Raw genomic sequence first — 25,617 nt, forward strand, 5'->3', positions numbered from 1 at the left:
ATGAAGGATACTGGAATACAAGCTTGCAGTCGTAAAGCACAACATTTTCATAAAACTAACATTTCTCTCTCTCTCTCTCTCTTTTTTTTTTTTTTTTTTTTTTGGCTTGTTTGTAAAATGCAATGGCTTAGGATTAGGATTGCTCAAGCATTCTTTCAACCTGAAAACATACTGTTTTCTTATTTGCTAATTGCCTTCTTTGTGTCCTAAATGGCATAAATCATTATTTTCACCTTACATTGCCTGCCCAGTTTATGTGTTATTACTGGAAGAAGTCAAAAGATATGGCAGTAAAATGGGGCAGAAGTATTACTGATGATAGAAAAACAGATTAGTCCATTTCTAGTTTGCTGCACTGTATATTTTACCTGACAGTGTTGTGACTGCTGAACAGAATTATAGCTCTGTCACGCTCTTTGTAAGTTTGAGACTGAAGCTTTAGAGTTCCTTCACAACACCCAGAAACTGTCAAAACGGGAGAAAAATCCTGTTTGCTGCTTATTGCTGATATTGGCACTGTCTTCCCTGCAAATTGCCTATCATCTCCATCTCCCCGTGAGCTCTGAACGAACAGAGCATCACACTGTTGAGGATCAAGTCCTGTACTGTTACTTTCCAGGAACAATTATGTTTTAGAGATTGCCAACTTGTTAGACAAGATGATCACTGGTTCGCAAATCACTGTTTCACAAATTATTTGTTCCATTTCGCTTACGCACATCCCTTCTTCAACACGCATTAAAGTCTCATGTTTTAAGCTGCCTTAAGCTAGGGCAAAGCTCGTGGTGATGCTGCTAGCTCCTGAGACTGCCACAGCATACTTTACATTCTGGCAACTCTCTCGGCATTGCTCTGCAGTCCCTCCAGAGATCAGCTGGCTCTGCTGAGCGGTTAGTGGCTCAGAACATAAATGCCATTTCTGTCTGATTCTGTGGTTTCTGGGAAACTTTCCTGAAAACTATTTTGCTCTTTGTTTTGTCATGATCCCAGGGGACTAGAGTTTTGCTCCTCTATATGAACAGAAGCTCTGACTGTGGTCCTTAGGATTCAGCCCAGAGCATATGCAGCTAGGTATCCCCCTGAAAGATGTTTACTTCCAACATCATACAGTATCCAAACTCCAAGTGAGAAACAGAAGCAATTTCTGTATTTTATTTTTTGAATTTTATTTATTTTCGTACATTTGGTTTCACTGTATTTGGAGCAGATAGCTTGTTACTGTATTGCTTTGAGATAGCACCTGCTTATAGGGCACAGCACTGTTTGAGACAGAAATGAGAATTAACCTAAAAGTGAGTAGGTAGGCATGTTTTTATCGTGCTATCTACATGTTTGGGTGTATGGTGGGGCATATGGTCAAACATACAGGCCTTATGCCCACTGGCTATAAAAGACAGTAGCTATACCGCACTGGGATTTTCTATCAAGTTCACTCATTTAATGTCCTGACATTAAACAGACTTAACAACATCTCACAAAACATCGTTCTCAGTTTAACCCTGTGATTTAGAACAGCACCCAAGCAGCTCCTGCAGTGCAGCAGCAGCTACACTCAACAACTGCACTGGAGCAAGACCAGGGCCCCAAGGACAGGATATCTGTGCTCATGGCACCTCCATCCTTGTTTCTGTCCCTCCACAGGCACTGTGGCACACTCATATACATTGCCTTACTCAGGAGGGGACATTCTTGCCTTCTTTTCCATCCAGACTGGGAAGTAGACGTGTTAACGTCTCCACTTCATTATGGTAGCTCAGCAGGCTTGGCTTTCGTTCAAGCTCTGCAGTCTCCTTGCAGGGAAATGACTGTTTTAATCGATGGCAAGTTGGCTTTCCTAAACAAAGTGCTATTTCTTCAGAAAGGAAGAGCTTCATAGTGAAAACATAAAAATATGGACAGGTCAAGTACGTGTATAACTTATATGCTCTGAAGCCAGTATCCACTGAAGGTCTGGATAAAAACTATGATGTTTACAATATTTTTTTAAATCTCTGTCTCTTGACCAATAGCCCCATATCTTGCAGACAGCATGAGTCACTTCCCTCGCAATTCAGAGAGGCCATTTTATATCATATTAAGTTCATTATGTTGCTAGGTTATTTCCTCTGTGGGTGAAATGTCAAAATGCTGGCTACCTGTATAGTCATCATTAGAAATTTGTATTAATTGCATACTGACTCCTCCATAGTTATACTTTCTGAAAAAACTTCATCCAATGAGTCCAGATAAACTTATATATGTAGCTGAGTAACAAATGATACAGTAAACTGTGTAGCCCCTGGATTCAGAGCATCTTAGCCATCTCTAAAGTATGGGAAGTATTAATATGCAAAACAAAGTTCAGTTATTATTCTATAATTACTCATAGATATAGTTCAGACCGATAAAACAAAGGGTACCTTATTCAATTTATTCTAAAATTGAATAGATAGTAGAAAAAATAGAAATAGAAAAGAGCTCAAAGAGAGATTAATCTTATGTAATTTTAGGTAGCTTAAAGTAAGCTGTCTTTCTATCTCAGTCATCTAATTTCCTTATATCATCCATAAAAGAGCTGCAAGCACAACCATTTGAAACTTGGTCTGTCTTAGAAGAGGATGAATCATTGTCTGGAGGTTTCTGTTTTTCTCCTTTGATTATGGAGAGAGCCCAGATAACTGTTTTAGATTAGATACCTGCCATCCATCCCTCCAGTCCATCCTTAAATGTCTGTTCTTTAGAAAAATATTGTGTTAGTTTTGTTATCTGAAGAACATTATTGATAGAATAACAAGATCACTGCAGATTTTTGACAAAGATTGGGATAAATATTATGTTTAATTTTGATCTGACTACAGACTGGATCTTATCATAGATACTCTTTATGATTTATAGGTGTGATAGCAGTACTTATTCACATACATTGCAGTCAATCATATGTGTTGCATCCACAAAGAGAACAAGAAGTAATTCAAAAATAAATTCAGTGCAGTTTCCCTTAGAAAGCCCTCTTTGCAAATGAAGTGGTTCCTGCCAGCCCCACTGTGGGGGCCTTGGTGCTCCTCTTCCTCCATGGTGACAGCAGTGGCATCGGTGTCTGGTTCTCCTCTCATTTGCTTCACTTAGCCTTCACCCCCTGCCCTTTCATCCCTTTACTTCCATTTGGGTCATGAATACTAAGCACAGAGGAGAGGCTCATGAACTTGGCCAGGAAAACGTCATTAATAACCTTGACAAGTATGGAGATGGATTGGAAAGGATAAAGGAGAGAGTGGGAGGAAAGGAAGTCGAGGCAATAAATAGGCCAGACCTGCTGTTACCATGATAATCTCTACAGGGTTATTTGGGGGAACAACTGAATTAGCTCATCCTATACCTAGATCCTTTCTTTATTTCTGGACTTATTTCTTCCTTGATACCTACTACCGACTTAAAATACAGTACATATTTATAATAATTTACAAAAATGAGAAACATAAGAACTATTTTAGACATATTAGGTATAATGGTGGGCATGGAATGCACAATTTAGCACATTGTGATACAGTGGCCTGTATACAATAAAAGGTTTTAGCCCACCCATTATTTTTAATTGGAGATGAATATGTAATTGCATGCCACTTAATGTAACCTCCAGTTGTTGTTCCAAAACAGACAATAGTTTAGTATATTAATACTCCATAAGAGGCTTTCATCAACTATTATTTTTAGTAACAGTCTCTGTTGCCTTGCTGAATCTACAGCATTTCACCTCTGTTTTGCTACATTGTTTTGAGAAAAATAATCATGGTGTGTACAGAAAAATCTGCTTGAGAAGGATTTAAAAGGGGGATCTGAAGTTTCAGAGAGATTATATTTCCATTTGCTGTAGGTAAATTATGTCTTTTATCTCCTTTATCTGCAGGGGAAGGGATTGGGTACCCTGTCAGAAAAAGGTGGATATAAATGACAATTGGTCACTGTGATGCTAATAAACAATCACATTATTTTAGGAGAGGTGTAAAGATTTCAGTTCAGAACTTCAGAGCATTTACTGCAGTAGTCCTTGTAAATGAGAACTTCTCTTTTCTCTGAACTGTGTTGTCTTCAAAAGAAAAGGCTATCAGTGGGGGCACTCTCTCCAGTACGGTGACTTTAGGTTCACCAAAGCAAATGGCACCAGCAGGGAATTGCTCTTTCCTTGTCCTTAGTTCATGTCGAGGATTCTTGGGGCTGCTTTGACTTGCAGGTCCTCAAGAGACCTTCCAAATATCTATCCACGAGTCAGCAACGTACCTCTCTTCTCTCTTCAGTGGTGAGGAGCACATATAAACCTAGTTAGTACAATGCTACATGGTGTGATTTAGTGGTGATGGAAGTGCATCCAGGCTCTCCAGAATAGTAGCCCAATGTCAAAAATCTGCTGCCATAAACATCTACAGAACACTTTTGACAGTTCTTCAGACTTAGGATGTATAGAGGGACTGGTTGTCATTAAAAAAAAAAAAAAAAAAAAAAAAAAAAAGGTGCAACTCTGAGGAATAAAAAGCAAAATGATAGATATATCTTGATCCTTTAAAACAAACAAACAAACAAACAAACTATTGTGTTTGTTGTTTTCTTTTGTTTTGTATTGTATTTTTTAATGGGGCCAGACCTTGGCAATGTTCACTTTACTGAGCTGTGGCTCACCTGAAAGGAAGTCGGTGGTGGAGAAAAGAGACTTGGGTTTTTACTGGTAAAACTACTTCCTCGATGGACCTGTGTTCAGGGAAAGCTGTCGCTCTTGCAGCTGCAGCTGTGTGGAACAGAAAGTAGCAGACATCTAATGTCAATTATTTAGCGTGTGTTCATTTCCTGAGAGCGTGTGGACTGTGTTCCCCTCAAAAGCAAAACTGAGAGCAGCATCAGACCCATTTCTGTGTGGTCTGGTTCCTTCCTTAATGGTGAGGTGTGTGTTGCAGAGCTTCATGGTCCTGCACACCTTTGTCATCTGTGTTCACCTGGTACACATCCAGAAACTTGCCATGAGCGGGGTTAATTTCTTAGGAAAGTGTTTTTTGCAAGAGCAGGTTTGCGAGTGCCACTCTGCAATTGTTGTGCTCTGCTTTTTCTTTAATACATCTTCTGCAGGGATCTTATTTCCTCCCACTGTTTCAACAGTAGAGAAGCCTTTTGGTGTCAGCTCCTGCTGCTGTGGCAAAGGGAGGCACAGGCTGGCCACAGTGCTGTCACACAAAGGCCTTTCGCTGATTGACCTCTATGCCCATAATCCTCCCATGCCACGTGTTTTGCTAAGAGTGCACTTAGACTGCAGCATTACTCACTGGCTTCTTTGGAGTTGTCTCCTGCATGCACCGTGAGAAGAGCTTGGTGGGAGAAAACCAGGAAAAAGTCAATAGCTGCAAGATTCCTGCACCATGTGTCATCTCCATGTTGTGCTTGCAATTGAGCAAGCGCAGTCTGTCTGGCAGATTACTCAGTGTGTCGTGCCTGTGAGGAAACAGGCCTGCCTTTGACCTATGAATGTATTTATGTGTGGCGTTAGATGTATTTAGTTAGGGATCAGCCACTGGTTCATCACAATTCCTCATCACGCAGCAGGCTTCCTTTCGATGGTGGTCTTGTCCAGGAAAATGTGCTAAGCAGCTCCTCTGCCCGTTGTAGTTGTGTCATTGCCTCATCCCCACCAGACACACGCGTGTGGGTGGCAGCAGCTGGAGGAGGCAAGCCATGGCTCTCCACCACACCTTTCCCGTGTGCGTTGGAAGGCCTGCTGAGGAGTAGGCCGCCATTTGCTCCCCTGCACGCACATACAGGACGAGATGCATCTTTCTTTTAGCCAGTCCTCAGTGCTGCCCACAGGATTAAAACCGAAATCATGCAACATGTACAAAAATGAAAGCTTCTCATGCTAAAATTTATTCTTTCTTGCCCCCGAGGCCTTTGTTAGCAAACAAGATGGCAGTGTTTTAGGGAAGAGACAATTGTGCAGTTCAGCTCATTCTACAGAGGCGTGCTGGAAATGTCACAGCAGCTGAGTTGCACTTTCCCCCCACTTTTAATTTTATTATTCTAGTTCAGTGACATTTATTTTGCTGTAAATGCTCAATTTGCTATACAGTACTTGTGTTTTACAGAGAGACTGACAAACTGAAATCGTATGTTACGCAGAAATCCTTTGGTCTGAAAACGCAGACAGACTGTATTTGCCTTTCAGTCTTTACTAGTTCAGACATTTGGTCACAACCAGCAATAATATTTTTAGCCACTGGCACTCTCTTCCTTAGCTGCTGGCTGACTTGTTAACTTGATCAAGAGATGCTCTTTAAATGAGCTGACACCATGTCCTGTGCAGTAAATTTTGCATTAAGAGAAAGAAAATAGATAAAAGAAAATGCTTCAGCTACTGGGGCTGGCCTAGGGTATCGGTGCCTTAGAACTGGTTGCTGGTGAGAATTTGATGTTGCTGCAGTTTGATTTTGATTTAGAGAGGAAGGGGTTGTATTGCAGTCCAGCTCATCTCAGTTTCACAGCATCATTTTAGACACCCAACCTGGTCGGGCTTTGTATGACTAAGCTTCTTAAGAGGATGCACTCATGGCTGGCCTTTTGTACACATACTGTGTTTGCAAGGGATCCCATTAAACCATCAAAACAGGGCCCAGGCAGGGCAGATAAAGTAACCTAGTGGATAAAAAAAATAAATAAATAAATCATATATGATAAACAGTAAATACTCATCTGCCTTAGTCATATGAACTAGTTTGGCTGTTTTCCGCCTCCAAGTCAATTAAGTTTAATGCTTCTACGCAAACAGTCAGTTTCCATTAAATACAGTACTGCATGTTTGATCCCAAGATGACACTCTAATATTCCAAAAATAGTGTAATTCTAAGACGTATCATCATAAGCCTGATGCTTGAGTATCCAATCTGCAATGTTATGTAAAAAATATTGGTTATATAATGGGATTTTTATCAGTCCAGTGACATAAATACAAATATTAGAGCATTATTAGGCAACCGACCTCTCTGTGACTTTGGATCTGTTATTCTGGAAGTCAGAGCAAAAGTCATATATTTTTGGGGATTTAGGTGCTGTAGCTCCAGAGGTGTCTGGAAACTCAGAGCTAGTTGGCTTTTCTTTGTTACAGATGAACATAAATACATTTAAAATGGTACTGAGAACAAAAACAGTGGTGTGATGAGAACTTCAAGCTGCTCTGAAGTTTCTTTCCTGATAACCCATATTGAAGCCATTGCCTCTGGGGATGGGGGGTTGTCAGGGATGTCCCTCAAACCGGAGCTCTTCATGTCTTGAAGTACATTGAAAGGGATCTGGGGGAGAATAGTCTGTCTTCATCTGCTAGAAAGCAGATAAAGGTCCTGAGCTGGCAGAAATCAGGACTTACTAGCGGGAGGACATATGGAAGAGCAGCAGGGATTTCCTCCAGGCAGAGCAATATTAATACATACATCACTGCCGCTTGTCGCTGGTGGTCAGATAACAGTGCCATGTGCTGGGGAAAGGCTGGGCAAGCAGCAACTGCTCCAGGAGTAGCAAGGCTGTCTGGAAATCCCACCTATGGGGCGGCAGAAGCTTTGCAATATGATAGCTCATAAAAAGGAGTGCTATAAGTTACCCAGCAAAGAAAGGAATTATGTTGTACATAGAAATAGGTGCATCATTTTGTAGCTGAAAATCTGATTTTGCTGGTTGCAGAACTTCTTGAAAACCCTAAGTAGGGCACTATATGAAGTTGCACAGCCTGATGTTACCGACAGCCGACCATCTGTCCCTATGGGCTTTCAAATCAAGAAAGCATCCTTTCTACTAAGAGTAGGCAATCTATAGTGTGGAGGTTTTAGTGAATTAGATGAACCTTCTGACTTTTCAGCCTGAGGTAAGAGCAGACTGGAAAAAGAAAAAAAAAAAAGAAGAAAAGAAGGAAAAAAAAAGAGGCAAGTTCAACTTCACAAGTTAACATGAGTAAATTAAATACTTTAATTTCACGTGTTTTTTGGGTAGGTTGAAGTGAGGCAGACTGTGAAAGTCTGATGTGGTCTTTGGTGTCTCTAGCTCAGGGAGGCAGTTTTCCCAGGAGCACTGGCAAACCCTGGTTTGCTCTGCCTCACCATATCAAACATTAGACACACCTCAGAGAATTACATCTCCCCTTAAATGCTGTCCTTCTCTCATGGTTGGAGGGTGGGCATGTTCACTAAAGGAGCAGAAGAGAGGAGATGGAGGGAGGGAAAGGGAGGGCTGAAATTGCTGCCCAGGGGATGCTTGATGTCACGCGTCTTCTGTGTCCTGGGGAGGGGACATGCCTGCCCGTAAAGAAATAATTCAGGTGCCTAAAGTAGCACTGCAAACTCTAGTGCAGGCTGGTTAGTCTTCAGATCTCTGCTGTCACAGGGCTGTAAAGTCCCTTCCCCTCCCCATTCTATATACGTATGCAAGCAGAGTGAAGGACAACAGCTCTTTCTACCTTGCAGGTACTGTTCTGTAAACAGGGTTGTGTCCATGGGCTTCCTACAGCTGCCTGAATTCGCCTGCCCACACTTAAACACTGCATGTGGTTTCAGGGATTCCTAGCCTGCATCCCCCCCAGCTGAATTTCCAACTTTCTCTGACAGTGAGATCGCTCCATACTACTAAGCACACTCTCACAAAATATTCTGATTTAAAACATGACATCAAAGTGCTTGGAGTGCTGCTGGATTTCCCCCTTGTAGAGGATATGAAAGAAAGGAGAGATTTTTAGCCCTGTAAGATTAAACAATCATCATGGTTTTAAGGGCTTAATCTGCTGGCATGCAGGCTGCTGGCTTATAAATCTCAGAGTGTAATTGGATGCAGCATTGGATTCAGTTGTGTGGGCTTCTCCGGGGCTTTTTTGTTTGTTTGTTCATTTCGAACAGGCTGCGGAGCAGCAGCTATCTTCCCCTTGGAAGGCGTTTGGGCGTGAAGCCATAAAGCTGTGCCCCCGGCCGGTATTTCAGCAGCACCTCTCTGGATCCCACTGCCTGGGGAGGGAGGGAAGGGGGGGCTCGGTGCATGAATTCAAGCTATTGTTTCAGGCGCACATCTGCCTTCAGAAATAGCACGGCACAGGCCGTTACTTATTCAGATGCAGAAGCTCCTTCCGTCCCACAAGCCGGCCCATTCGAGTCACATGCCAGAGGTCTCGGCAGAATGGGCTGCAGCTGCTTCAAATCTGCTGTCTAACATCAGAAGCAGTTGGACAAACTGTGCTGTACTGACGGCAGCGAGCCTGCCAGGCACCAGGGAAGACAGGGAAAAGATCTGGGACCCGAGCACGATGTTCTCTGAGGATCTGTGGCTGGAAAATGAGAAAAGCTGTGCTGTTGTTCACAAGTCGAAGCGAGGAAGGAAACGCCAAGAGCTCCTGGCTGTGGCCCTGGGGGTGAAGGTGGGAGTCAAGGGGGCACTTCTGTGGCAACCTCTGAAACTCTTTGCCTATTCGCAGATCACCTCCTTGGTCAGGAGAGCAGCCTTAACTCAAAATGACAACCATTTCAACTATGAAAAAGCACACAATTTTAAGGTAAGCATGACTTCCTATTATTTTCGGCTGAAAAGTTCTGTTTCAATGCCTTGTGTTTTATTTTTTGCTGCGACTGTGGATTTGCAGGCACCCATTTGTACTAGCTCTGAGAATAACTGTTGGAAAAAAAAAATTGTTTCTACTTTAAGTTCCACTGACTGCATTCCTAATATGTCTCTACATAAATACTTAATCCAAATAATGTTTTTGCTACTTGCTAGACTACTTAATTGGTATTTTAGTTCTTTTTGCCCAGATTCAGTTCTTTTTTGTTGTTGTTCAGAAAAAAAAAAAAAAGGTACTCCATATTAATTGTCTTTACCTTAAAGTTTATCCATTTTTAAATGACAAAAAGGCCCCTTTTCAAAATCCAACTATTATCAGAAGCCACTAGCACCAGCATAGCCACAGCAAACATTTTGTACCCTTTCTGCTTTCAAGAAGTTGAGAGCGCTCCGGTGCTCACCAACAATACGGCAGAGTGCAGCAGTAGTTTTGTCTCCTAGCTTTTGTTCCAGCACCATATGCTATGGAAATGCTCTTAAGAGGCCCCCCCAGCCATAGGACCTAAGCTTATACTTGCTTGTCAGACTAAAGCAAATAGCTGGACAAGCCCAGGGATGTTTAAATGGATCATTTTATTGCTGTCTTATGCATGCAAAATCAGATTTTTCGTTTTTTTTTCCAAGTGCTGTGCCTGGCATGCTGGATAAGGGAAGTGACTCAGCTTTGGAAATGGACCTTTCAGGCACCTTGGGCTGAAATGTGTTGCCAAAAGGACAGTGCTTGTTCCGGGGTTTGCCAGCCAGTTACCGTATCTAATCTTGTCAATTTGTGATTTGATGGTTATCAGGGTGGATACAGAGGGAATAAGAGGCGGTAACATGACAAGAAAGGAAAGCATCTCAGCTTTGAAAACTCAGTTTGCTTAATACTCCTTGAAGATGCTGATCTGGGTCACTGTCAGAATATTCCAACTTATTAGCAGAGAATTTTCTGATATTCATCTCTGGCGTGTGAAAAAAAGGAGAAGCACTGATGAAAATGATTTCACTGATTTTGTGGTTTAGTAAAAAAAAACTCTACTTCTGTTTTTTCTATATATTCTTCCATGAAGACATTGCTCTCCTCTACAATGCTTCTGCTGCAGTTGGTAGATCAATAATTTAATATTAGTGAGCAAAGCAAATTATAGCATCCCTCTTCTCATTCCTCCTCCTTGACCCTGTGTACAGAACAATTGGTATTTATCTCACTGATCAGCACTGAAGGATATAGGGGAAATATGCTGTGTTTTCTTGCTTGATTAAAACATCTTTCATTCTTTCTGGGTTTTGCCCTCATTATCATTTTAATATCAAAACTATTTTAGTTTAACAAGAAAATATTTTCTCATGACTGAGACTTTTTTCCACTTTGACCCATGCATTCTTTCCTCTTCAAAATTCCCCTTGTTTTGGCTTTGATTTATATTTGGAAATGTGCCCAGTTAACTTTGCGTTTGCACAATCTAGCTGTTGTACAGCCTCTGTTCCTTTCTGTTTCAAAAGAGTCATAGTTTTAACTGGAAAATCACATGATTAAAGTATGTATGTATTTAAAAGCTTGACAGCAGAAAATCATTTTATTCTAGTAAAGGAAATAAAAAACTTAAGAAAGAAACATAAAAAAAATATGTTGTCCATAAGGAAAGGTTAGTCAACAGTGTAACATTTACTTAATGAACAAACATCTTCACTATGAAAATGTAGTTAGTTTTCTAAAGGAATATATTAAAACATGTCTAGCTGCTGAACAAAAAATGTGGACAGAATGCTTAGAGTGGAATATTTGGATTTAAACAACAGCTAAATTCAAGTCTATCTTTAGTAAAGTCTGATATTAATTATGAAATATGTTAAGAAATTATTTAAAAGAGAAAGAATGGCTTTATGGGTTTTGGAGCAAAATTCTTAATGGCTTTTGACAGCATTCAAGCTATGACAGTCTGGGATTTTTCTGTAGGAGAATGCTATTTTTCAGACATTCAAAGGGTTGTCTTCTGGGTTTTTAGGTGAATACTGACATGCATTGTATCATTGAGTTCACAGGGACAAAGGTTACATGTCACAGTATTCATCAGAATCTTGTCATAGGCTGTTCTTCATGAACAAACAGAAGCTTTTTAGTTATTTTCCTGAAAAATCTTAAAGATGGGCACAATTGTAGTGAAACTGATGAGACTTTTGTTGATCTGACACCAAAGTTCTTAAAAGATCGACTAGGATATCCCTCCAGCCTTTCCAAATCAATATAGAAATTAAAAAGGACCACTGGAGTTTGGAGGGTGAGGGCACCACGTTATGCCAAAGCATCCCTGCTTTCTCATTCGGACTCTCTTCCAAATTTCAAGGCATTCAGGGCAAACAAACACACACACACACTAAAAAAAAATAAAAAAAAAAATAAGATTGAGTCTGATTTGTTAACCTAGGTTCATTCTGAGCACACAACACAGTCACATTTAGATTTGGAGCTGGCGTCTGTCTGGCGGGACAGCTTTGCATAAGCCAGTGTAGACATACCGTAATTCAGGAAGGAGAATAAATCTCTGAAGCCCTGTTCAGAAAAACACAGAGGTATTTCTGTAACTACGTGGGTTTCAGCCTAACTGAATTGCAAAGTCATCTTGCATTTCGGCACGGTTTGGATCCAGCAGACTTTGGCTTGTGCTTTACCCACCAGCTTATGACAGGGTCAGGCTCATGCCCAAGGGCAGCAGCATGGAGTGTGAAGATGCTCGACCTGTTTTGTTCTAGGTTAGGAGTTCGTGACAGGGCCTTCGTGCTGCTTTAAGTGAGCAAATATAACTGAATAATATGCTGTTACCCCAGTATTGCTCCTGTTTGTCACAATAGCTTGGGCAAACCCCACAACAGGATTTGCCTACTGGAGAGTAAAGGCAGCTGATTACTTGCAAGTCAGAAGCTCTTCTGGGAGAAAGGAGGCTCTGGGATAAATTTCCCCTTGCATTAATCACTGCAGACAAACACTGCTTCTGAGACACAAAAGCATTTGTGGGAGGCATTTTTTACAGGCATCATGAAGATTGTGTGTGTGTTTGAACAAAAATAACAGTGGAGACAGCTTGTCTTCCCTGCAAGCAGCCCTGGACCAGCAGGAGTCCGCAGGAGAATACAAATCCACGTGTACTCAGGTGAAAGTCTGAGGAAATCTCTCATTTTCTTTGGCCGCAAATAGAAAAGTCATCAAGCAGTCAAATGAACAACAAAATCGTCTCTGAAGTAGCACCATATAATTCCTATTAAAACATACATTTCAATCCAAGGCAATTTTTAGTTTGTTTAAAGGGATCGTTTTGTCTTGTCACTGCACTGGAACTCCTTCACTTTGGTCTTAGTTTCTCCCTCTGTGAAGACAGCTCACGTGAAACTCCAGGCACAGACTCAAACTTACTGACATAGATTGTGCCCATGGGGGGAGCTCTTCCATTTGGAAACAGGGACACCAGAGGACTGAAGGGCGAAGGCAGGAGCAGAGGAAGGCGGTAGGAACAGACACGCAGGGGAATATTGGGTGACAGCCCAAGGGTGGCCAGCAGAGAAAAGAGGGTGAATGTAAGGAACAACTTTTTGTTGAATGGTGTAGAGGTAGAAATGAAACAGAGTGAAGAAGTTAGAAGGAGTTAGGCGATATGGAAAGAAAATAAATAAAGGATTGAACAATATAAGTACAGTGCATAGTCTGAAATGTCCCACTTTTGGCTTATATGAAGAAATACTTCCCTGTAAATTATTGTTATCAGTTGCAATTGTTTGTAGACTGTACTAAAATGAACCCAAGGCTGTTTTATATACACAGAGACTGCAGAATGGGATGGGGACAATTAATAGATCTTGATCATTTTTCCAAAAATCTAAGCTCAGTCAATTTGTAAAGATGCAATTACAAAGGATAAGGGAAAAACTAAAAACCCGTCTTAAAACTCTCAGACCTGCTGTTACCTCTCCTTGTTTAAAACAGAGATGAGATCAATCTTGCAGGCAAAATTCCCATTTACCACTTGAAAGGGATATATGGAAGCTTTGAGCTGAGTTCACGTGTTGTGTTCAGAAGGGCAGGCTTCCTTCACTATTTTTGTAAAAATTAATGGCAAGACAAGAATAAAAGACTTAGCTCAAAACTGTATCTTAGGAGATTTTTGCACCTTCATCTAGAAACTTCTTAAGGTCTCCTTTTTTCAGATGGAGGAAGCAAGTATTTCCCTGTTTCAGCCCGACCAGGAATCAGAAAGACTAGTTTTTTCTCAGGGTATTTCAATTGGGAACTTGCCATTTGAGCTAAAATGCAGAGCCGTGAAAAATTAAAGTGAATGCGTAAATTAGAGCTAGCCCGTTGAGGACAACCAGGCTGAAGAAAACAAGGGCCGGGTGCGTGGTCAGTACTTCTCAGATGGAGTGAGAGGTGCTTCTGAGTGCGCACTGAGGACTATTTCCCATTAATAACAGGAGAGATCAAGGAATAATCAGCTACCATTTTTCTAAATACGCTAGAGCGAGATCAGCTGAAATAAGCTTCATGTAAAGTGACCAAGTAGGCCCCAGATATCCTAGCAACTGAGACGTACTTCATGCAGAATGGAAATGGTGCAGTTTTTTAAATACCGAGTGAGCTTTTACAGCCACTTCTTGCAAGGTTAGCCTTTGTAAACCACCATAAAGCAGAAGAGGCAGAAGCTGTCTTCCCACAGCAGACGATTCTCACCCACAATTAAATGCAGGTGCAGACCTACTAATTATGTGGTTATCAATCTAAAAATGGTAAAGATGGAGGCATAATTCATTTCGTCTGTAGTTTTGCAACCACTGAAGGTCACACAGAACATATGCCTGAAACTCAGGTCATCAGCTGGTGTTAAGTGCTGCCACTAAGAGCCTTGTCTGAAATTTTATGCTACTCCTCATTTAAAATAGAGTAAAATATTAAACGAGCAAGAAGCGTGTGTGTATATATGATAAATCTTAAACTCTATTGCAAGGTGTTGTTTCCCAGAGATATACATTTTAATGAGAGGTGAAACAACGTTTTAGAAAATTTGACCCAGTCAGATTTTCCAGCCAAGACCCTTTAAACATATCAAAAGGGAGGAAGAATTGACTGTGGGTAATTGGTCAGGAGTAATTTGTGGTCAGGCTCTTTAAAGTAAAAATGACACATTTTTAATCACTAAATGAGAAAGAGGGGTCCGTGCTAAAATCACAGTACTTTATCTTCCCTCTCGAGAGTACGGACTTGTTTACATGTGATCCTGCAGGCAAATGGGGCTAAAACATTAGTGAGCTAAAAGCTTGCCTTAAAACTTTACAGAGTTTATTTGAAAAGGACAACAGCCATTTCTTAGTCTACGAAGTAAAGTCAAGAGCAACATTCCCCATCCCACAGGGCGGAAGCGGCCTGTCAGCAATCTGCTCCATCGGTAAACACCAACACGTCAGAAGGAGAAGGAAGCATCAGCAGCCTGAGCATGCATGATTTATGTTTTGCTAACCTCAATTAAGTCTCTGGCCAGAACTGGCTCGTACCGTGTCCATTCACACAGGCATAGGCCTCACTATTTATTCTTCTTTTCAATGAAAGTGAAATGCTTACTTTACCAGAGCACACGTCTTAAACAAAAAGCTTTTCCATTGTAGCCTTTGTAAATGTAGTTGAAGAAGCAGCAGTTGTGTGCAAAACATGGCTTAGGAGCCAGTCTGTTCTCTCAGCACCCAGGTCACTTTATTTCTCCTTATTTACTGATGTGAGGAGTGCAGGAAAATGACATTTGCTGTACCAAGAAAGGGCTCTGTGACATCTTTTGCCTATGTGAGTCCAATTTATGTACTGCAGTGAGGAAGGGTATAGTTTGCTTATATTACCAATGGACTCAGATGTGCAAAATCAGATCTTTACCCAACTACTGCCTGGAATGAGTACACAAATCATTCCTTATGATCTCCAATGCAAGTTTGTAACAGTCACCTCGAGTTGTGGTCAGTGTTGTTGCACGTAGATGCACAGCTAACAGCATCATCAGAGTGTGCTTAATAATTGAGTGCATTGGTTTTGCACTAAATCTGTGGGTACACGGCTTTGTGGGAAATCAAAATTGGACACATTTATAGGGATTTTCTGTCACTTCATTTCCCTTTCTTTTAAATAATCTCTTGAAGAATGTTTGAATCTCAGAAAAGTGCCCGTTTGGTTTGACCTAGTCAAATAAAAGCACTGACTACAGTTCATTGGATTATTAGTTTTACTTTTTTTCTCCTCTGACTAGTGAACCTGGTTTCTTCCCCTCTACTAGAGCTAAAATGTCAGCTAGCAAAAATTATTTGTTTTTAATGTCGTACGCAGCCCAGTTCTCTGTTGTGTTAAGCTTATTGAAAGATAAACTTTGAGATCAAAGCAAATTTCTGTTCCCATGGTTTATTTCATCTAGACTTTGGAAAGATGTGGGCACTGTGTGCTAACGATCTACTCCTACTGAGTCTTCTGTTGTTTATCCAGTTTAGTTGTTCCATCTGTCAGACCATCTGTCTCCCAATGACCCCATTTCTTTTTTCCCCCCTCCGTTTGTATTGCAGGTCCACACGTTTCGAGGTCCGCACTGGTGTGAATACTGTGCCAACTTCATGTGGGGTCTCATCGCTCAGGGAGTGAGGTGTTCAGGTAGCCCGCAAACATTTCGGTCTTTTTCATGAAGTGCTCAGGCATCCATCCCACCTCACCCCAGACTGCATGCCCTGCAAGAGGGAGGAGTAGGGGTCACTTTGCAAAACGTGGCAAGAAAGCCTGTGTTGCCAATTACAGTAGTGTCATTGCCTGTCATATTCCTTGTCCCACAAAACATAGACTGGTACAGGCACTAGGTTTTAAACAGAAATCATATATATGCAGCATCCACAGTCCAGTTCTTTTGTTAGAAAAGGCATGTCTTTGATAGGGTGGGTAAAGAGCGTCTCACCTTTCACATGTGAAGAACTACCAGAAATGGGACACCTCTCCCACTTACTATACCGGACAGCCTGAGTTTACACAAATACATGAAATGTACTTGGAAGAAAGCCTAAATGTGCTTTGGAAAATTAACTCCAGCTTTTGAAACACCACATTTAGAAGTTTTGCCCCTTGTGTTTTACCACATTGGCTGGTTTGGAAATGAATCCATCAGCCCTTCTGTGCTGAAGGTGACATCCATTCGGTAGTGCCTTGGTAATTCATGTGCATTGGTGTATACATTAAGAATTGTTCTTTATGGTGTCATTAAGTTTTCACCTGAATGTTTTTATGTCTTAAGAAACAAGCACTGGAAATGGCAGAGCCAGCCAGGAACTAGACTTCGTAGCTTATCTTTTTTGCCACCAATTGTTGAAAAGTGCCCTTGTCTGCAAAAAGACTATCACCTGTTTCCTATAAAAATACCATGTGTTGCTGCAAGCTTTAAAAAGCCCACCTCGAGGGAAAGCAAAAAATATGACCTTCATTTTCCCAGAAGGATTCATTTTTTGATGCCTCTATAACTGCATTAGCATTTTAATAACATTTTAATTATTTTAAATTTGTTCTCTTGTGAAAAATAATCATATTGCAAAAATGAAATAATCATTGCATCATGATCTTTTGGATTCAGCAAGTTAAATTATATTTGGTGTATAGCAAATGGGGTTCCTTTCTACAGACCTTCAGTTCCTTCCACATCTCAAGTGAATGTGATCTTTAAGGTCCCTTCCAACCCAAACAATTCTATAATATGCTTCTGCCATACCTCTCCCTGCCCTGACCCCTGGGTGTTCCTGAACTCAGACTGGCACCAAACACACTTGCCTTGACCTTTGCCTTTCAAGGCTGGAGGAAGTGATTGTTACACAAAATTTACACAGTGGCTTGAAGGATCAGAATACCTTTCAGAAATGCTAAGTTTTAATAAGTGCATCTTCAGTGCCTGCTGTATCTTTTCTGCCTGTAAATGAATAGTGGTAACAGAAAGAATATAAAAGGGCATTAAAAAAGGAAGGAAAATGAATAGCAGTTTGCTTTTCATGCGGTTTGATCATAAACACAAGTGTCCAAAAACTGACCATCACTAACACACAGAGCTGTTTGTTCACGTGCATAAAATATTAAACTTACGAAAAGGGTTATTTATCTAGTATGAAACATAATACTCTCCCTCATTAAATTATCAACATTTAACTCCAAGTAGACAGATGCATTTGGACTTAACTTGACATGCCTGGAGAACAGCACTGAAAACAGTACAAGGAGGGTCCTGACTGCAGCTGCTCACATTTGTTTGGGTTTTGCACAATAATGTATTATATGCAGTAACAACTGTATGAAGAAAGACACACAAAAAAATCAGTTACATTAAATGTGTAGGTGTGTTTGCAGTGATGACCTGATTTTGATTGATTAATATTTTATCGAGAATAATACTAAAATGTGTTGCAAGTAGTAGGAACACGTTTACATTTTGAATAGCTTGGGCAGTAAATCAACAAGAAAAAACAGTAATCAACTTGCTAGTGATGATACTAGGCATTTTGTGTTAGTCCAGAAGGTACTGAGTGATAGGCATGACTGCGAAAGCATTGAAACAGGAACCACATTTCTGTGAGATAATGTAACTCACAGTGGTGTTGTTTGCTTTATTGAGGCTTATAAATTCATTTGGCTGAACATTTGTACCTATTTGGAAAATTCAATTTTTGGAAATCAAGCAGAGATACTTAAGTTAATGGAAACCCACCAGTGCAACCAGTTGTTGACTCTGGAATAAGACACCAATATGAATCACTCTTGTGTACACCCTGCCTTTCACAGCATTTTGTATGCTCAAACTGTTGCACAGACTAAACAGAGAGGTCACTTCAGTCACCAGCAAAGTGACAAGATATTGGTGGTTTGGCTGTAACTGATGAGCAGAACAAGCCAAAATGCAGAGCTGCAGGGATTCAGAACGGGAGGTGAGGCACACTGACTCACAGAGCTGCAGAGTTTTAGTGCTCTGCCTTAAGTCTGTAGCTAAGCCACAAGCTGGCCGGCAGGACACTGTCATTAATGTGCTAATTTTATAAAAGGCAAAACTGAAACACAAAGAAGTTAAGTCCCACACTTTCAACTGCAACACCTAGAGCTGAGTGTCTGGCAGCAACCTGACCCAGACTTGGAAGGGGATGTTCCTACCAGGTCGGGGTGTGAGGAACACTCAGAGCTTCTATGGCTTTTTTTAGCAACCCTGCTGGAGTTCAGTTTGCCCACCAAAGGATTTTTACAGGGTATTTCTGTTCTTGGCCTTCTTGTCTTTGGAAATTCTGCAGCACTGTGTACTGTCACTGAGTCCTGTCAATGTTGTACATCGAGAGGCCAGCAAAGTCAGCAGAGGGTGGCATGGAAATATCTGATGTTTTCTATTGCCAGCTGATGGGAAAGTTATGCCCCTTGCTTGTGCTAAGAAACCTAATTGATAGACAAAACCTTTCAGCATTATCATTAAGTAATGAACCTGGCCAACTTTGTTTACAGACTGTGGGCTGAACGTCCATAAGCAGTGCTCCAAGTACGTGCCCAACGACTGCCAGCCCGACCTCAAGAGGATAAAGCGAGTCTACTGCTGTGATCTGACCACGCTGGTGAAAGCCCATAATACCCAGAGGCCAATGGTGGTGGATTCATGCATCCGAGAGATTGAAGCAAGAGGTTTGTATGTTTCAGGATGTAGCAGGCACGATAAAATGGAGAGGACTTGAATTACATATTGAGATAGAACAGAATATTATGTTTGTGCACACTGAGGACAGGATGAGAGAAGGGTTTTTTTAGCATAGGTGATAACATTGCTTTGCATCAGCTAGTAAAATTAAATCATGACATTTCATAATGCAATTTACTGAAATGCTTTCTGAAAACATGTCAAAACAGGTATTATGTTACACTTTTGAAAGGGGTGAACTTTAAAATGAACTTTAAGTTCATGTTTAAGTGTCTTTTTTCATTATTTTCTTTTAACATACCTACAGACACTTCTAATTTCAGAGTAATCAGTTTAAATCAAGCCCATTATTAATAACCTTTGAGGACATTGTGGGCAAGAGCACGCAAGTGGCTGGAAATGACTCAGACAAATGAGGTCACAGACTGTGGCGTTTTGTGGTATTTTGCAAACTGCCCAGGGTAGGAACGTTTGCATGACACTCACCTACTGACTGAGGGATGCCGCAGCTCAGACAGCCTGCCACAGTCAAAACTCTAGTTTTTGACAGGTTTTTGCTACATGGAGAGGTATGCCAGATTGAAGAAGTACCACCTCTCCTCCAACACATCTGCCAGACAGTAATGATCACATATTTTTGCTTTGGATAGCAAATGTGTGTGTTGTGCTGCCCAATAAGCCAAATTTCCCTGTTAGTCATAGCTTTAGCACAGAAATCTCATAATGTTGAGTTCATGGCATCACAGTAATCTGCATGGCAACACATTGATAGTAGCCAAAGGGATTTCAAAGCCACGCATCATCTCCTGAAATGAATCAAAGATTTACAAGTAAATCCCCTGCACTGCTCTGTAAAGCTCTACCAGGATTATATCATCATTGCAAGGACAAACAGAAAGAATAGCTTGGACTAAGACAGAAGAGCTTTACTGAGATGATACAGCAGTCAGCTACATTGCATTTGAGATATAATCACTTACTTGTACATTTATTGATTAAGAGAAAATCTGCTGCCCACTCTCTGTTTTTTCAACGTCTTTAAATTTCTCTCTCTAATTGCTGTAGAACTTAATTTTGCTTTTGAGACACTGATTTTATTCTTAAGAAAACAAAGTGCAGGGGATCTCGTAGGTAAGTTAGCACTTTGCATAGTCACAATAAGAAGCTCTGGGATTAAAATAAATAACATCAGTGTAACTCTGTGTCGTTAGCTGTGCCTGCTGTGCTGGGCGGCCCTTTGTTTCATGTTGGCTTAGAGTAAGGGTGGGAGAGCATAAAGCAGGTCTCTTGTGCTGAAAGAACTGCAGAAGGGATGTACTGACATGGAGAACAGCATCCGTCACCTATATTAGCTGTACATAAGTAGAGGCTGATGGCAGCACTGGGAACAAATGTGCTCATATGGAAAGGCAGTCTCTTATTTACATTGTTATTTATCATTAAGCAACCAGTAATAGCAAAGATGACCTCTAAAGCTTTATTAATTAGAGACAAATCCAGGAAAATTTCCCACATAAAATATGTAAATCATTATGATAGCAAATACTTCACCATTAACAAATTGCAATATTCCAACATTATTTACTGTGTATCTACTGTTATTTTGTGATTGCAACAAAATCAGAAAATATAAACTCTAAAAATCTTTAATCCTGTAAAAACAATTTAAAATTACCTTGAATCATCCTTAAATGCTCCAGAGTTTCATATTATAATGATAGTTTGCTGCATTTATCCAACGTACCATTGTTCTTGCTTTATTGCTTATGAGCCTGTTGCTTTTTAACCTGTTAGTTATTGAAGCAAAGTTAACCAAGAACTTTTTGTTTCAGGATTGAAATCTGAGGGCCTCTATAGAGTCTCAGGCTTCACTGAGCACATTGAAGATGTGAAAATGGCCTTTGATCGAGGTACATTTTAAAATTTTGTACAATTTTTATCTAAACTTTCCACTCTAGGACTTTTCAGTTCTTTTGTACTTACATGGGTATCGTGATACTGAAACTACCATAAAAGCAGAAGTACAGAAAGCAGCCTGTCTTTTCTTATATTAATCTGTAGTACTTTTCGTAAGAAGAAAGTATATTTCATGGTTGGAAAGAAAAACTGAACAGTCAATAAGTAATGGTTGGCAGAAGGCTTAGGGATTTGGGTGATTGCTCAACCCAGCAGAACAGCCTGGGCTCCAAGTTCAAGCATGAGCCTAGATAGTGCCAGGGAAAGTTCTTGGTCTTACCTTTAGCATACTCGGTGCTTTATAACATGATAATGTTTATGAGTTTAAGAACCAGGAACTGCAACTGAGCACTCATTCCGCATGTAGCATTGCAGAAAGCACCCCAACCACTGTGCATGTGATTGCCATTTCTGTGCCTGCACAGCCCGTGAGAAGCTTCACCCCAAGTCACTGGGCACATTCCTGGTGGCATGGTAGGTCCAGGCACAGGCCAGGGAGTCAGCCCATGATTCATCAGGGTGCATGGCCAGGCACAGGCCATGATGCAGCTGGAGACAGGAATGTTGTTGCTCAGGCAGGGCCTGAGATGGGCAGGAGATGTAGGAGAAGGCTCCAGGTGAGACTGGTCAGGGCCAACAAGGTCTCTGGGTGACCTCAGGGCCTGGCACATACCACACTTACTGTGCCTGAATACTTCTTTGTTTGGGGACAGTTTGTCATGCAGACTTCACTGGCAAAAAGTCCAACTATGTAAGTGGGAATTTCCAGTGACTGTTTTCATGCTATACCCAAACATCCAAACTTTAAAAAGTGATACCAAAATGTGTTGGATGCTGCAGTTATGAAAATACACATGGTCAGACATGGTTTGGGTGAAAGAGATGTAAAGTGCCATGACTGCTGTCATATGAAAATGATGTTGCAGATGTGCTGTGTTAAGCAGCTTTACTGAGAGGGTCACAGACCCCATAGGTCCCACGCTGCCCCTCCAAGTAGGTCTAGTCTGGCAAACTCTTTTTTTTTCTGTGTGTTAGTTCTCTTCTACATGTATCAACCTGAATGAAACCCAGCAGAGAAGTACAGGTAGAGGAGGGAAGGGTCTAAAGAAAGCAGCCAGAAATTTATGTCTGAGGATGACTTGTATACTGCAGCTGATGTAGTTCCTTTGTAAATGCTCTAACCATTGGAGTCAGCTCAGTTTTACAGAGTATCCTGTTACTGTTGCTGATGTTCCTGTCATAATCTGGTGGCAATCCGCACTTGATTTTGACCCACAGCAAGGAAGAAAGTGTGATTTACTGGAAAAGGCAGCATCTGTAAACAGGAAGAATATAGTCACTGGCAGTATCAGATTTCCAAAGGAAAAAAGTATGGATAAACATGGAAGCAGAGAAAGCAAGAACTGAGTTTGCATACATAAGCTGTGGAGAAAACCACTGGCCATAAATTAATAAAAAACTATGTCTTCATTATCTTTTAACAATCTCACAAAGGAAGTGGGATAAGAAAGGAAAGAGAGAATCGTCGTGTTGCCATGAATAATGCTAAAAGCAGTGGAACAGTGCTCAAATGCTTGTTATGATAATGCATGGCTACAGTGTTGCTGAGACCAGATGCTGAAAACTTCCCATTCCACTTTTGATAATGTTTTCTCCTTGAAATGAGATGGAAAGCAGAAGGATTTTTATTGTTGATGATTTTTATTTCTTTTCAGAAAGGGATTTAAAGAAAACAAAAGTAGATTTTTTAACTGTCTTGTGGGCTGCACAGCTAGAAGGTGTTGTCAGCTGGCAGAAGGTTAAATTGGCAAAAGATTCTCAACCTGACAGCTCAGGGCTGTCTTCCCTGTCAGATCCAGGTTTAGAGAGACAGAGAGCCTAGCCTTTCTTCTGCGCCTCTTCCCCTGTGTCACCCTAGGAGCCAGAGCAGCCTGGAATGCAGTGTCCCAAGGGCATGAAATATCCCAAATCTCTTATGCATGGGTCAGAGCTGGGAGGGAAGTGCGCTGAGAGCCAGGTGCAGGCTGTGATAGTCCCACATCCAGGAGTGCCTGGAAGGTTTTTGTTCAAAATTCATTTTCTGCCCAGAAAGTGAAATTTGTGGGAGTTTTACAAAACTGTTGTTTCCACATTCACTACAAGAAATTAACACAAATGTAGCAAAAAAATAAAAATAAAAATAAAAAAAAGGATTTTTTTTTTGTCTGAAATGTAAAATGGAAAATTCCTGATCAGTTCTGCTTAATAGATAAGTGTTGCAACAGGAGCAGCTGTACCTGTGGCCATGTCACTATGTCAGACATCCTGGAGCTTATTGCATAGCAGAAAGTAAATGTGTTTTAAAAGAGCTTGGAATAGCTAGCTGTCAAAGCAGAAGTTGAGAGCAGAGGTAGGAACCAAAGAAGAAAGCAGTTTAATCTAACTGATAATCCAGGCACGATACTAGAGGCTATACTCTGGCCATGAATAAATTTAGCTTGACAATTTAAAGGCCACTTTCTAACCATCTGAAAGCAAGGCTCCCAAAGAAGCTTCTAATAAAAGTAGGGATAAACACCTTAGCTAGCTTGAAATGGAAGTTGAGCAGTTTATGGGAAGGATGGCACTGCGTGGTGCCTGCAGTCGCAGAGTGGCACACTGTGATTGCCAACCTCCTCCTCTCCTTTGTGTCTGAGCCACTCCCTGGGCACCCAGCTTGAATGCACTAGTATGCTTTTGCATCTCTGGAAATACAGCTCTTAATAAGTGGTTTTGAAAGAAAAAATTGAAATCCTGTTATTTTAATACATGGGACGCATAGTTCAAATAATGCCGTGAAGCTCTCTGGTTTCAGAACTTTTCTTCATCAAGCCATGGGGTAGGGAAGACAGGATGATGTATGGACTGGGTGCACGGGGCTGACTCAGCCATAGGGCACCTCTCCTGTTGATTTCACTTGCAGCTGAGGGGGCACAATGGACAGAAGTCAGTCCTCCCCATGACTGATTGTTCCAGCCTTGTCAAAGGAACACTGGCTTGTTGCTTCCAAAGAATTACAGTGAGAACAGAAGAGCAAAGTCAGGCTTGAAAGTTAACGTCTCAGGAAGAGAATGGCATTCCATGGAATATTATTTTTGGCTGTAAAGCTGTGAGAGTTATTTTTAAAATTAGGAAAAGTTGGTCCTATCTTGTCTAAGCAAAGGCTGCCTTGCAGAGCCAAAGTGGTGTAAATACCCCTGCTGTAAGGGAGAGTTGGGCTCTCTGAGGCACCGACAATGTTCCATTTCAGTGATTTTCATAATGAGAATGGGGGGGAATAATGTGGATTTATTCTTGTGAATGTTGGTGCTGTAAAACAACAGTTGCTCTCTGTGAGCATTGTTGAGCTGTGGCGCTCTGACAGCAATAAAACACTCATTGTGTGCTTTACCCACAGAGCTGCCATTGTCATAAATGCATTCTGTCCTTCCACTTGTTTGTATGACTGGCTGGTACAATACACTTGCTAAAAATATTATGCTGTTAAATATTACATGAGTACTCAAAGGGATCTTAACTCATATTCACACTCCTTTGCTAGTGTGTCTGAAAACCTGTCAAATTCCAAATTAAAAAAAAAAAAGAAAGGAAAAGGAACTTAATTAGAAATGTAATTCAGTATTCAGAGGGCATAGCTGAGACTTTGAGAATGTAATACTTACTCCATTTCCTTCTTTAATAAACTAATGATATATTTCTGGGCATCCAAAGTCAACTGAAACCTCAGAAGAACAGAAAAAAGAAAGTCTTGAAATGTTCAGACTTCAACACCATGCTGCAGAATATGTTGAGAGTCAAAGTAACAAGGAAAGGGGGATGATGGGTTTTGGGTATGATTAGGTATATTAAGCTTAAATGAACTGGATATTTGCAATCCAATATAAAAAAAAAAAAAAAAAAAAAAACCATAGTATTAATATATTCAATCATGTGCAGTGTCTTTGCAATGATGCTGAAAGTGCTAAATACAATCTGCGGAAATTTACTGTATTGAAGAGTTAAAAAGACAACCGTGGTAATGCAGAAGGTGCATATAATGCATATAAAATAGATGTAGAAATAGATGTAGTTCATACAATGTGTTAGTGTAGATGAACCTCTGTAAAATAGGTGTTATGACTTTACCTGAAATGGATGAATTTTCTTTTCATAGTGCTTTGAATTTTAAGCATGTTTAAATAAAAATACAAATCCAGGAAATTGGTGAATATAAGACATAAGCCTGCCAAAGGGCCTTCAGTGGCTGAAAATGAAAAAAGAAAGACAATCCAAAATCTATTAAAGGAAGGGAAAATACATCTTCCCCTAAATACCCACTGCAGAAGTGTAGGTACATTATAACAGACATATTGTTATG

The 25,617-nt window shown here is 40.7% G+C and overlaps 1 protein-coding gene across 2 annotated transcripts in view; it reads left to right on the top strand.

The window, feature by feature from the left end:
- CHN2 (chimerin 2) overlaps window positions 1-25,617 on the top strand; it is a 166,474-nt gene that overhangs the window by 131,570 nt on the left and 9,287 nt on the right. For both annotated transcript variants that reach the window (XM_040547707.1, XM_040547708.1), the window contains exons 7-10: window positions 9,455-9,532; window positions 16,159-16,243; window positions 19,100-19,273; window positions 21,119-21,196. In XM_040547707.1, the coding sequence (XP_040403641.1) occupies window positions 9,455-9,532; window positions 16,159-16,243; window positions 19,100-19,273; window positions 21,119-21,196 (415 nt within the window). The remainder of the gene's footprint in view (window positions 1-9,454; window positions 9,533-16,158; window positions 16,244-19,099; window positions 19,274-21,118; window positions 21,197-25,617) is intronic.

Source organism: Cygnus olor, chromosome 2 (assembly GCF_009769625.2).
Source record: "Cygnus olor isolate bCygOlo1 chromosome 2, bCygOlo1.pri.v2, whole genome shotgun sequence".
In the NCBI taxonomy this organism is placed as follows: domain Eukaryota; kingdom Metazoa; phylum Chordata; class Aves; order Anseriformes; family Anatidae; genus Cygnus; species Cygnus olor.